This window comes from Pogona vitticeps, chromosome 2, assembly GCF_051106095.1.
Source record: "Pogona vitticeps strain Pit_001003342236 chromosome 2, PviZW2.1, whole genome shotgun sequence".
In the NCBI taxonomy this organism is placed as follows: domain Eukaryota; kingdom Metazoa; phylum Chordata; class Lepidosauria; order Squamata; family Agamidae; genus Pogona; species Pogona vitticeps.
Genome location: NC_135784.1, coordinates 94,091,511 through 94,105,058, shown reverse-complemented (window position 1 = coordinate 94,105,058; position 13,548 = coordinate 94,091,511). Strand labels below are relative to the sequence as shown.

The following is a 13,548-nucleotide window of genomic DNA, read 5'->3' as shown; positions in this document are numbered from 1 at the left end:
AATCTGATGTCTCCGGAAATGGAATACTTCCCAAGTGGCAAGTCAGGTTTTGGGAATTTTTTTCCCCCTCATGGCTTCAGCTACGTTCAGGAGAATACCCCTACCTGCCTTTTTCATCACCTTGGACTAAAGCTACTGCTCTTGAAACTGACATGCAGCAGAGTGTCTCTAAAATGGCAGACACACACCATTTCACAGTTGTTGCTGCAAGGCCAACCACTGTGACATTGCAAAGGCCCACCTTCCCTGCACCACCACCAGTACCTCACCTTAGGGTTTTAGACTTTGGCCTTAAACAATGGGATGTTGCTGAATGTATTCTTGAAGGCTTTCACGGCCGGGATCTGATGGTTGTTGTGGTTTTTTCGGGCTCTTTGGCCGTGTTCTGAAGGTTGTTCTTCCTGACATTTCGCCAGTCTCTGTGGCCAGCATCTTCAGAGGACTGGAGTAGGAACTCTGTCCATGCTCTGTTGCTGTTTGTTGGATAGTTGAGTATTTATAGCTGTGGGAACAGCTTTTGTCCTTTTCAGGAGATAGGGTGATCAGCGTGTTTTTGTTGTGGGTGTATTGTGATAATTGGGAGAGATTATCTATCACTGTGATTGATGGGTCTCTTTAGCTGGTCTCTTTTGTGCAATGATCCCTGGTCCTTTTGGTGGGTAGAGTTTGTTGACCTTCTGCAGGCTGTATTTTCCAGTGCTGGAAACCAGGCCATGTTCATTTTCAGACTTTCCTCTTTTTTTTGTTGAAGCTATGCTGATGTTTATGGATTTCAATGGCTTCCCTGTGCACTCTAACATAATGATTGCTGGTGGTTGTCCAGTATTTCAGTGTTTTGGAAGAGAATTTCATGTCCAGCTTGTTTTAGGGCATGTTCAGCTACTGCTGATTTTTCTGGTTGTTTTAGTCTGCAGTGTCTCTCGTGTTCTTTGATTCTGGTGTGGGTGCTTCATTTTGTGGTTTCAATATATACCTGTCCACAACTGCAGAGTACCCAGTATACTCCTGCAATGATAAGGATGCTGCTGACTTGGTAATCTTGACTGATGAAAATTGCAGTGCAAGGACATCTGTGCCCACCTTAACATAGACAGAAGTCTGGTGTTCCTTTTCCTTCTCAAGTGAAACCGTGAGCAAAATGTTAATTTTAGAACTACACTTTGGTGGAGCCTTGAGGGTCACCTGCTTTGAAGGTATAAGATATTACAGGAAGCTACCTTTTTACAAGATTAGATTGTTGAACATTAAATTCTGTCAGTCTCCCACAGATGTATTTCTTACCCTTTGCTGCCTGAAATCTTTTACTGATAAGAAATCCTTGTGGACTCTTGCTTTCTTAAAATATAACACTAACTGTATTTCCGTCCTCTGTATTTGAGGACAAATGAATCCCAACACAATCATAAACCACTTGAGGGGTTATGCTATTAAGAAATTCTAGATTTCATGTGAAAGAAGAATTCTTTGAACAGGCTGAGTGTCTTGGCGGAAACCTGTTTAAAGGCTTATGTGTCTTTCTAAGAGTGTCAGAGCTTTAAGAAACCTCATCAGTAACCCCCCCTCAAGCTGTCAGACAAACTTCCACCGTCATCTGGATGACTTATTGCTTCTTGGAATAATAATTGTGTAGAAATGGAAAAACTGGGTGACAAAAAAACTAAGTTATAGGAAGCCAATGAATTTTACTTACTACAGGAGAGTCTAGTAACTAGTATTGTAGGTTACACAATCCAAAATGTCATTATGTTAGCAACGTTTATTTAACTAGGGCCAGGATGATGTAGTTCATTCTACTCATTCTAGGCTCCACTCACCCCATTCTGCTGTGGAGTAATATCTTGTTTACACGTGCATTACTTCACAACAGGATGAATTACTTTAAAAATCTTCTCAGGTAAGCTGAGCCACAAGTGCTTTAAATACATTAAAACCAACACATAGTTTTCCTCCACCAGAAGCATTGGGTACAATTTTAAGGAAACTGCATTAGCTACATACCCCGTGTTCAAATCAAAACTGAAAACAGAAGCAGGATTTTAAGGTTTATGACGTGATTTTTTAATTTTTTTAATTTTTATTTTTTTAAAATCCTCATACGCAAGAGGAAAGATGATACTTACGTCAGCCTTTCTGGCACAGATGGATAGGCCACATTATGAGCAATTTCACCACTGGGCCTCTGGCCAAAAGCAATGAAAGGTAAGCAGATTACTATTCTCCCTGTTGGTTCCCCCCAGCTCCATGGAAGCTTTGGTATGCTTGCCTTTTTGACCTGAACAACATGTTTGTCGTTTTGCTAAGCCAAGAGGTGTATCCTCCCAATGTATCCAGAGGCAGGCCAGCCATTTCCTTGCTCAAAAATGGAGCTATGCCCATAAAAGATGATCATGCGTGCTCACAGTTCCTTCATGTAATGCAACATTCTCATCCCTTGCATATCTAATAATATAGTCCTAATCTAATTTGTTATTTCCCTTGGGGGTGATGTGACTATTATGGCAAAAATTGACTTTATAGAGGAAATACTACTGGAAGAGGAAAATCTTCAAACGCTGTTTGTCAGTGTCATGGCAAAGGCTTGTCTCACTTCCCATAGTGTGCAAAACAGTGTGCAAATTTAACATCTAACTTGCTTTGTTTTGTGATTGGTCTTCAGGACTTTAAGCAGGGGATTCCTTTAACATCTAACTTCTCAAACACAAAACTTTGACAAAGTTACCTGCAAATACTTACAATGCTACTGTCTAAAACAGGTGCCTCCTACTACCACAAATAATTGCAAGAAAATTCTAATTTGTTATTAGAGTCAAACAGTCTGCTTCCTACAGTGTTTTGTAAGAAGCAGCTGCATGCTGTTGGATATGAACTGGGATAACAATTTCATTGCAAAATTACACTTAACAGGTTTTTTTCAGCTTATCCTATGTGCTGTTTAAGCAAATGGCAATTCAAACTATTCATACCACATCTCAGGGAAACAAACAATAGGAAAAAGGAGCTTAAAACCAACAAGACAGACATGAATCATACTGCTTCAAGATAGATGTGTGTGTAAAAAGCATTTCTGTGTCCTACTACATGTGACTAAAACAGTGTCTTACATTATTTTATGCTATGCAGAAGCCCTATGCATGAGGGTAGGTCTAGGAAGAAAGCCACACTGGTGGGCACATACTGCATTTGTAGAGGTTAGCAGGCATTCATGCACACTTTAAAGGAGATGTTGGGCTAACCAGGACCAGGTAGTTTTAGATTTGGTCCACATCTTTGGTACCCAGATGTTATTCATGGTCCCTGCCGTCTCAGACACTGCTTTAGGAAGGAGATTTTGGGCTAGGAGTGGAGAACAATTGGTTCTCTAAATGTTTTGGACTTCAACTCCCCAAAGAACCAGCTAGCATAGCCAAGAGAAACCAAATGGAGAAATGGTTTTCCAAAGTATCCACAGGGCCAAAAGTTCCCCACCTCAGAGAAGACAGAGGAAGTATGAGATCTTTGAAATGAGCTGCAGAAACAATCAGAACAATGGAAACCTTCTTACTACTTGAAAATCTCTCACAATTCCAGCTCAAGAACAAATATGAGACCCCAATTTTCTTCCCAAAAGCTGGACACAAGACCTGACCCTTTTCCCATCTGCTTCAGCTGAAAATCATGGACAGAATGTTGTTCCTTCCTTTCCTGAAGCTTAGTTGCAAGAAATCCCACTCTGCCCATCTCTCAGTTGGTGCTGGGTCATGTACACAGATGTGGTCCACCAGTGACCACCTTTGCAGATTGTTGCATGGGAAGCATGCGGGTAAATTCCCCCCCCCCAAGTCCTGAATCTTATGTAAAATTATACTCTTTCATTCTTATTTGCTTTTCCTGAATTTTTTTAAAAAGCACACTAGAACCATTTCTTGGCCAGCAACATTTGACAATTTATTTCTTTGGTTTAAAGCACCCATAACAGTATTATGTTGTTGGACGTGTGTTTACGAATCAGATTCATGCCCGTTCAAAGGATTCCCCCCAAGAGAACTGAGAATCCCCTGTGAGGTTCTTCTGTGTTAAGTTCTGCGTGAAAGCTATTTTTCCCCCCAACACAAAGTGAATCTTCTCAGTGGCTCCAAAACATTCCCAGAAGCTTCTAAAAGCAACAGTGACACCTAGACTGCACATATGTGTGTGACAACAGGTCAGACAGGACAACGGGCTACTACATCGGTCAACAACTGTTTAATCTTCTCCTCCACAAATTGCTAGCAGTGCTTTGCAGTAATCTCCGGAGGTATCCTTCTGGGAAGAAGAAAACAAAAGTCACAAGATCAAAACATCAAGCTGTCAGACTGAATGCGTCACTCAAGGATAAAAGAAACATTTCACTAAGCTCTTAACATGCACTGGGTGCGTGTGTGTCTGAATCCCCTGGGTGGGGAATCTGTCCCTGATCAAAAACAACTGTAATACTTCTCAATTATTGTTGATGGTGGCCAGTGATGTGAGGTGAGAGTCCAGCAACAACTGGAGGACAAGAGGTTCTTGACCTCCAAGGGACTGTGGGAACTGTAGTTCTCTAACAGTCTTACACCTGTCACTAGAACTCTTTGGGGAAAGCTCTCAATGCTGAAACGAGCATGTAGCTATACAGCAGAGGTGTGAAGTGTTGTGTTTTTGGACTACAACTACCAGAATTCCTGGCTGCAGTCCAAAAACACAAATCAAAACACCTCTACTACTGTATATACATATGCAATGGAGATACACCTTTCTTTTGCCAGCAGGCAACTCTATGATCATACTTTTTACAGAGGCTGTGTAAAAATAAGACTGCTTTGCCAGTTACACAGCTCAGTATGGATAACGAGAGTGCATACTTCAAAATTATTCAACCTGAGCAGGCAGACTAGGAAATGGCTAGTCCGACCAGCTCTCTGATTACTGCACTTCTAGTAGAACACATACACATTTCAGATATTACAATAGGCACTTGATCTTTACAGGAAGATAATTAGGGGATTTCCAAAGAGGAAATCCTAATGTCTGGTGCATGCTATGACTCAAAACTTAGAAAAGTTACTTTTTTGTGGCCATGACTCCAAGAATCCCCCAACCAGCATGATCAGTGGACACTGCAGTCTCAAATTAACTTTCCAGAGCTCTGCTACAATTGCACCTTTCAGTATATGCAGGAAGTCTGTATTTGTCTGGATTGAACACCTGCCTCACTGCCAGGAGCACAATTCCTGCCAATAAGGAGGCAAGTTCTAAAAAGGGAAGCAGAGTTCCCTACTTGGACATAGGCAAGGTTTTGCTCATGAAAGGTTGAACCAGTGGTTACCTCAATCATGTGGTAGAGAGATTTTTCGTATATCTCCCAAAATTCGTGCCGGATGTTGAGCAGATCAATCTCACTCCTTGAAACCATGATCCTGATGAGAGTTCGGTCATCTGTACCGACACCCTTGTGAGATTGAAAAAAAAAAAACAGTCAGAGAAATAGAGAGAAAGAGGCAGAGGCAGGAAGTGGTGGGATTTCCCCTCACATTCTGTTTGCAAAATATTTTGAAGAGGTGGTAACAAGTAAAGCCACTCGGAGACAGGGTACTTTTGTCTACAACCACCAAAATGGGCAGGGAACTGAATGACAGCTTCAGATCCTGTTTTGTTCAATTGACCCTAGCACTGAAATGTACATTCAGTGCAGAGCTGGGGCTCGTTTCCTACTGCGAGTGCCTTCATTTTGTGGCTCCTTTCCCTCTTGTCCTTGATTCCTACGCCTGTGATGGGAGAAACATGCCACGTCTGGCAGCAGAGTGCCATATCTCCCATTGCTAAGTCTATCTCCTTGACCGCTTTATCGAAGTGACACAGCGCTGTTTGAGCTGGCTGGATCATGCAGGGATCTCTCTGTTGTTAGGGAGGTCGCCTCAGGGGGACAATCATAAGTGGTGCCAAACCACTTCTGGCCCTCTCAAAAGCAAGCTAGCAAGTAGGCTGCCCTTCCCACTTTTTTCCCTATAAAAGTTACTAATTTTTCTTAAGCAAAGATAGAGTCATATATAAATGCATATTACCTTCATAGAGTTGTACAGCTTGTTTGCAAAGAAAGCTTGCTTGTTCTTGACACTCATCACTTAAAAAAAAAGGGGGGGGGACAAGAAAGAGCACAACATGAAAGTATTGCCAGGGAGGGGCCAAGAACTGGCTCTGTACAAAATTTTCTCCTTTGGCAATCCCTCCCCAAACATTTCAAAGAGACAACAGACAATTCAGGTTATATTATAGCTTGTCTGTATAAACATATATTCCCTTCATGGAGTGCAACTACAGTCCAGACACATTTATGCCAAATATTTGCTGTTAAAGAGTCACGCGGCACCTTTAATTTGTTATGGCTTTAATTTTTCAGGACTATGGTCTACTTCAATGTTTTCTGAATTAACAGGCATATATACACAAGCACCAGATTCTGTATGTGATGGACTGAAAACATCCAGGTCAGAAGGAAAGGAAATGCAGCAAAGACAGTGGTGGTGTTATTACTACTAAAGGCTATTAAATAGTGATAACACAGGCCTCGTGGTGTTGGTAATGAACACCTGCAGTGTGACGGCTGCTTCCTGTTGGCCTTGGTGAACATTCTCCATAGTAGCCTACTGAGGAGAAACGGTAGGAAGCAGACTACTGAAGAAGTCAACCTATTAGGGCTGATGAGGAAGACACGAGAGAATGTTTCTGGATTTGCAATCTAAACATCCAAAAACAAATTGCAAAACTAAGATGAAGTTCTTGAAGCAACCCATGATGTGAATGCGATTCTGTGCATAACCAGCAGCAGAATTTTAGTCTTAAAGATCTGAAACGTTCACACCACTGCCATGCCAGGTAGCATGGAAAACACTTACCATCCATGGCACCTGACACAGATGTGGGATGCCTGGAATTCCAAGTTCTACTTGACAAGAAAGCAGTCTCCCCCCCCCCCCCCCCGACACACACACTCATGCAGAAAAGACAGAAAATAAGTTAGCAGATTTAATGGGAACTTTATCTTGATTAATGACCCTAAGTTACTGTTCCCAGTGGTTTGAATGAATGTTGCCTAGCTTCCCTTTCCCGGCTGCCACAAACTATGTTCCCAAGATATTCAGCTTCATGTGTGACTCCTGTGCTACAAAATAGTTAAATACTCTGAAATATCATACTCCACTTGTGAGTTGCTGTGTTTTTTTTTTGGGGGGGGGGAGGGCCAATGAAGTAAAAAAAAAAAAAAGATACTTAGGCCAGGTTGCATTATCTGTGCAAATTATGCAAAAGCATTTGACTGTTGTGAAGATTATGTTCAGTGTGACAAAGCTTAGCAGATAGGACCCACAATCTATAGGGAAGGTATTCATAAGCCTTGTGCTATACTCATGCAAGAAACACTCACCAATGGCTAAGAAGGCATCCCGCTCATCTCCAGACATCCGCTTCTTGATGGCATGTGCCACGTCATGGTTGGTCATCTTAATGAACTCCTGGAACACTGCAAAGATAAAGGGCAAAGCATAAGAATCAGAAACAATGTGCTTGGCAGAACAGATCGAAAAGGTATGTTGGAGTGCAAGACACCCCCTCCACTAAGCCTCAGGGCAGGCAACAATAACAGGGCCACAAGTTTCTTCACAATGTTTACGTTTCTGAGCAAAAGTGAATCTAACAAAAGGAAGCTCTTGTCCCCTGGGTTCCAACTGCCAGACAAGCAGGTTTTCTTGAGTTGAGGGAGAGTTTCTATTTTCTTGTAATTAGCTGGTTGCATCAATAATCCCCTCCTTTTCTTCAAGGTCCATACAGAGTGTGTGTGTGTGTGTATGTGTTACACCAGCCTCCCCGCCTCCGAAGAGCAGTAACAAAAGCCTTGAAAGGTCATGTTAGTTAGCTTATCTTGGCCATGAGCTCACACAGACTCCCTGAACTTTCTTTACCTCTCCTGAGTTGAGGGTAGCTCTGTGTGCACAAGATGCTCAGGAAGCGTGTCTCGAGGGATGTAGAGTCATCGCTGGAAACATCAGCCAATTTCTGAAAAAACAAGAAAGAACCAAGGGGTGGGAGGGACGAACAGCAAAGAAAGGAGGTACAAAACACTTCGTTTAACTTACTGAATCTGCATACTAGTACAATTCTACACGATGATCAGCATATTGCCTGTGTATTTCTACCTGAGGTATAACGTGGTCCATCCAAATCTACCTAGTTTAAAGGAAACTGTACACTCTCTCATTAACAGAGCATTAGGGGATCAAACAGCATATTACTTTAAGATACATGTAGCAGCTAACACCTTTTCTTCTTCCGTATTCTGCACACAGGAGACTCAGTCCAAACTTAGCACTGAGCTAAGGGAGCCTTTAAGGGACATGGTGGCACTGTGGGCTAAACCGCAGAAGCCTGTGCTGCAGGGTCAGAAGACCAGCAGTTGTAAGATCGAATCCATGCGACGGAGTGAGCGCCCATCGCTTGTCCCAGCTCCCGCCAACCTAGCAGTTCGAAAGCATGCAAATGCAAGTAGATAAATAGGGACCACTTTGGTGGGAAGGTAAAACTGTGTTCCCTAGTCACGCTGGCCACGTGACAACGGAAACTGTCTTCAGACAAGCGCTGGCTCTACGGCTTGAAAAACGGGATGAGCACCGCCTCCTAGAGTCGGATACGACTGGACTAAAAATGTCACAGGGAACCTTTACCTTTACCTAAGAGAGCCTTTAATCCATAGTTCCCTGTTGTGACCCTTATCCAGATCAGGGGCACCTCACTTGCAATTTACATTGCCAAACAGCGACCTGTTGAAACAAATTACTATAGTAACATGTAATTTGGACCAGAGAGCCTGAGAGTAATTCAGATAAGCTTTTGTACCCACTTTAAAAAGTCTGTTTATTTAATTATTTTATTTAAAATATTTTTACCCTGCCTTTCTCCTTGTGTTGGCAACCTATGGTTTTTCTATCCCAATGACTAATGGGAATATTGTTTATCTTATATTCTGCCAACAGGTTTAATCACTGGCAGATGTTCCAGTGGGTTACGGCACATGAAGATGACTGTTTTAGCAGGAATTCTACCTGGAACACTCAGTCACTCTAACACTACCTCTCCATCTTCAACTGACTACTCAATTGGCCTTTCCACCTGGTCCAAAACACAGAGGTCACCTCTTGTCCATCCAATTCTACCAATTCTTGGTAGGTTACAATAAAAAGGTAAAGGTTCTCCTTGACAATTTATCCAGTTGTGTCTGACTCTAGGGGGCGGTGCTCATTTCTGTTTCCAACCCACAGAGCTAGTGTTTGTCTGAAGACAATCTTCCATGGTCACGTGGCCAGCGTGACTAGACATGGAACGCCGTTACCTTCCCACCATGGTGGTACCTATTTATCTACTTGCATTTGCATGCTTTCGATCTGCTAGGTTGGCGGGAGCTGGGACTAGTGACGGGAGCTCACTCCGTCGCGTGGATTCGATCTTACGACTGTAGGTATTCTGACCTTGCAGCACAGAGGCTTCTGTGGTTTAACATGCAGTGCCGCCACGTCCTGAGGGTAGAATACAAAGCAACAATGCAAATGAACAAAGTTTGGCAAAATGGTGAAACAAAATGATCAATTAAAAGGGGAAGGGACTGTGTCCCGATAGCAACTATTTAGTTCTCTTATACTGTGAGAAATCAATGGCACATCTGGGAGAACTAGGTCAGGATCTCTTTCAGATCAGTAGACATATCCCCAATGAATTTAGTAGTCTTCACTGTCTTACAGACTTTGCTCCTCCCCAAACAACTTAAGTCAATTCATCCATTTGAATAGTGTGACTGCACTAGCTATTTACCCAGTACTGGATTTGGCACAGATAAAATTGAAGTGCAAAATGGCAACTACATGGAAAGCTCAAGGTGGAGAAATCTTTTCACTGGGAAAGTGTCTCTTTATGTTCAGCCAGCGGGGCGTAGTTTGCTCTGCTTCATGTGGGAACACTTTTCTCTGCTTTCTGACATGCATGACTGCTTGATCCTATGCAAAAGAGTGGTTGTAAGGGGTCAGTGGGTGCACTATTACACTGGCTCCCCTCAACTGAGTGCTTGTTGTTTCCCATCCTCCAGCCAATTTTTCAATTTTTTTTAAAAAATATGCTTGTCAAAAGTAGCACTAAACCGCATGAGCATTATGTCATTTTAAAAGGGGGGAAATATAAAAATTAAACTTCTACGCAAATCCCACAGAATTAGTACTAAAATCCCAATTTACCCTTGGTCCTTCCTCAGAGTAGACAATGCTATATATGATGGTTTCATGTTTCAATCTGACTACCTCTCTCAAGGCAATTTGCCCCCAAAATAGGAAATGGGTGCCTATGGGGAAAGGCCCTTATATCTAGATGACAGGGCTACAGTGAAATTGTAGAGGTGAAATTTTGAGAAGACCGCATTGAATGCTGGAGAATGCAGAATCCTGAGAACACAACATGGTGTTCCTCTAGATCAATCTTATCCTTAGATGAGAGAACTGTCAAAGGACAAAAAGGGCAGGCACTCACCAGGGTTTCAGCAACAACCTAACAACAGAGAGAAAGAGAGAGGGAGGGAGAGAGGAAGGCAACAGGGTCAGAGTTGGTACTGTACAAGCCTTTCCTGGTGTTTGACAGATAAAATGGAGTCAGTCCCATGATGTAGGCACTATTATAGACTACTGAATAATGGAAGCAGAGGAAGATTTTATTTCTCATTTCACCTTCAGAGACTCAGACTATATCCTTCAAAGGATGTTAAGTATTTCCAATTAAATGGCTTAAAAAAACACTTTAATTTGGGAACAATCTGTTCATAACAAATAGATGTACATCTGAGTGTGTGTAGCTTTAAAAGCAGCAGGGAAAAGAAGAAGAAACCAAAGCTTGTTTAGTACAGGAATTAAAATTAATTTATTATTAATCATGTTAATGGCTATTATATAATTAATTTGTTGCATTAGCAGTTAGCAATGCATTTGTGGGTTGCTACTCTTGAATAAAGAAGATATAAAATGGATAAAAATGGCCTCCACAATTTAATCCCCCAAATAATGAATTAAAATTGAGTAAAAATATTTAGCATCATTCACACAGCTAGCATCGGTGATGTTAAATAACTAAAACGTGAAGTTTTAAAATGGTTGTCAAAAGTTATAACAGACAATGAGTTACTAATTTTACTAAATTAGTTACTAAAATGAAATAATGTCAAGCTCTGAAAGCAACTGTGTAAAGCAACATCCGCTTGGGACAGAGACTTGATGTGCGCATTACATTTGCTTATCACAGGCATCCATGTGAAGGCCTCTGGCCCAAGGTGTTCCAAGTATAAGGAACAGAGATGAAATGAGCTTAGCCCATGAAGTGTGTGAAAAGAAAAGGAAGAATAAGCATGTAAATTGAGATCAGCAGCAAGATGATGCAGGTTGTTGTGTGAAGCAAAAAACTTGAGGGGCAATGAGTGCAAAAAAAGTGATGTAAGGAAGTACTTTCTGTGGCCAGCCTCAAAATCCTGGATATGCCATCTCTGCTAGAATGCAATGCTGTGTAGTTATGGAGGAGTCTCTCTAGCAATACCATATAGATGTATTTTGAAAATTCAGCTGAAGAAAAGGGGAAAGTTAGGCTCTGCTATGAACTGCCTATAAATATAGTATTTTAATCACCAGCCTCCATCTCTCTCTCTTTCTCCTGCCTAAGCAGATGCAACAGTAATTAAGAAAAACATGCACAAACATGCATTCCCTCACAAGAAAACAAGGCTAGCTGCACCTCTCTGCTTCACTCAGAGTACAGCTAGAGGCATACAAATAAATCCATCCCCTCTAGCTTGATATATATACAGTATTTAATATGGGTTGCCTAATCACTTTGTATTCTTATTATGGCTATCCCTTACAGGGAAGGCTTTTTAGCTCTGTTCAGTTTTCATTAACTAAGATGGCTCAGTTTTGAGCCATCTGAGTTAATGAGGCTGGTTTAAGCCAACACACTGAGAAACACAAACTGTGTGATGAGAGAGTAGCAAGGGAGCATAATGTACGGTTAAAAACATGAGCTACAGCAGCCAGTGCAGGATTGGCCAGTCTTATCAAGAGGAAAAAAACATACAGACAACATTGGCCATGAAATTCCTTCAGAGCTGTATTCCGAACCCCCTTCCCCCAAATTCAAGAAGCAGCCACCAGGAATGGCAAGGATCGTTACTTGAAGAAATCAGGAAGGGAAGTAAGCAGCATTAGTGGTTTGTTTTTAGAGCATTTCTTCACACTTCACTGCAGCGCTCCTTACATGATGGCCAAGACAAATGAGCCAACTTTCTCAGCCACAGACTGATGGGGTTCCCCCCCCCCTTTGCTTACGGGTGGCAAAAATGGTGCCTCAGTCAGTTTGACCTGTAACTTTGCATCAAGCTAGAGCAGGGGTTGGCAAGCTGATTTCATGCATAGTTAGTTTTATTTCATTGTAATGATTATATGGCTAAAAAAAATTTAAAACAAGATTGAAAATCATCTTGAGCACTACTTTTATAGTGGAAACTTGGGATGTAAACGTAATCAATCATCATTATCATCCAACATTAGCTCTAGATTAGGGCCTAACAAGCTGGTGCCCTCCAGATACTTTAAACTACAACTCTCATAGTTCCTGACTCTTGCCTGTGGCATTTTATAGGAATTATAGTCTCTTTCCCACAGTCGTTTGTGGCCTGACCCTGTGCACTCCATACAAAAGATTCCAAAGTCAATCTTGGGAATCTCTACCTGGGGCAGTAAAACTCTGGTCTGATACTCTAAAAAACCATTGCCAAGTAATGCATATAAGCAAACCAATGTGTCGCAAAAAAGGATTAAGTCCAATCTTGCCTCTGATATGTTCTCCCTGTCTGTACTAGTGGTGGATTTTCATGACAGAATATAAATATGTAGCCTCCAGCCCTGGAAAAGAGCTGCCAATTAATTTGGGTGTAACACTGAATGGTGGGGTTTGTTACATGAACGAGCCTTTGCAGACATGACACTGGAAACGCATATTACTTCTTTTTAACCAACTATTATACCTCAGTGTGCAAACCTGAGAAAACTGAAGTTAGCCTTGTTGTAACAAGCCAACATGAAGAATCCAATTATGATAGTGACTTGTTTCAATAAACTATAGTTAGGATTAACCATCATTTAGGATTCAGCTACAATGTTGAACAGTGATTATTAGAAAATAGAGGCAAAAACTTCCAGTTTCTTTCTGAACACAACAGGGCTGGGTTGGACTGGGCTGGGCAGACATGAGCCATAAATTACAATTACATTCAAACAAAGTCATTACTATATATACTTGATTTTAACAGCAAGCATAAATACAGAATTAACGTATAACAGATGGAGGACTTCACCCATAGATTTCTAAAATATTCTAAGAAAAGTGTCAAATAAAGCAGAGTAACTGCAAGAAAAAAACAACAACAACCCTTCTGTTGGATCAGCCAAGCAGGTTCAGGTGGTTTCCCCAAAAAAGCAAGAT

The 13,548-nt window shown here is 41.6% G+C and overlaps 1 protein-coding gene across 5 annotated transcripts in view; it reads right to left on the bottom strand.

Annotated features, from left to right (window-relative positions):
- Positions 1 to 3,898: 3,898 nt before the first annotated feature.
- ANXA6 (annexin A6) overlaps positions 3,899 to 13,548 on the bottom strand; it is a 56,341-nt gene continuing 46,691 nt past the window's right edge. For 2 of the 5 annotated variants that reach the window (XM_020809951.3, XM_020809953.3), the window contains exons 21-26: positions 10,558 to 10,575; positions 7,953 to 8,046; positions 7,418 to 7,513; positions 6,060 to 6,118; positions 5,324 to 5,446; positions 3,899 to 4,281 (exon numbers count right to left, since the gene is read on the bottom strand). In XM_020809951.3, coding sequence (XP_020665610.3) covers positions 4,222 to 4,281; positions 5,324 to 5,446; positions 6,060 to 6,118; positions 7,418 to 7,513; positions 7,953 to 8,046; positions 10,558 to 10,575 — 450 coding nt within the window. In that variant the 3' untranslated portion in view covers positions 3,899 to 4,221. The remainder of the gene's footprint in view (positions 4,282 to 5,323; positions 5,447 to 6,059; positions 6,119 to 7,417; positions 7,514 to 7,952; positions 8,047 to 10,557; positions 10,576 to 13,548) is intronic. The other 3 variants (XM_072990047.2, XM_072990048.2, XM_078385629.1) reach the window with 3 other exon arrangements.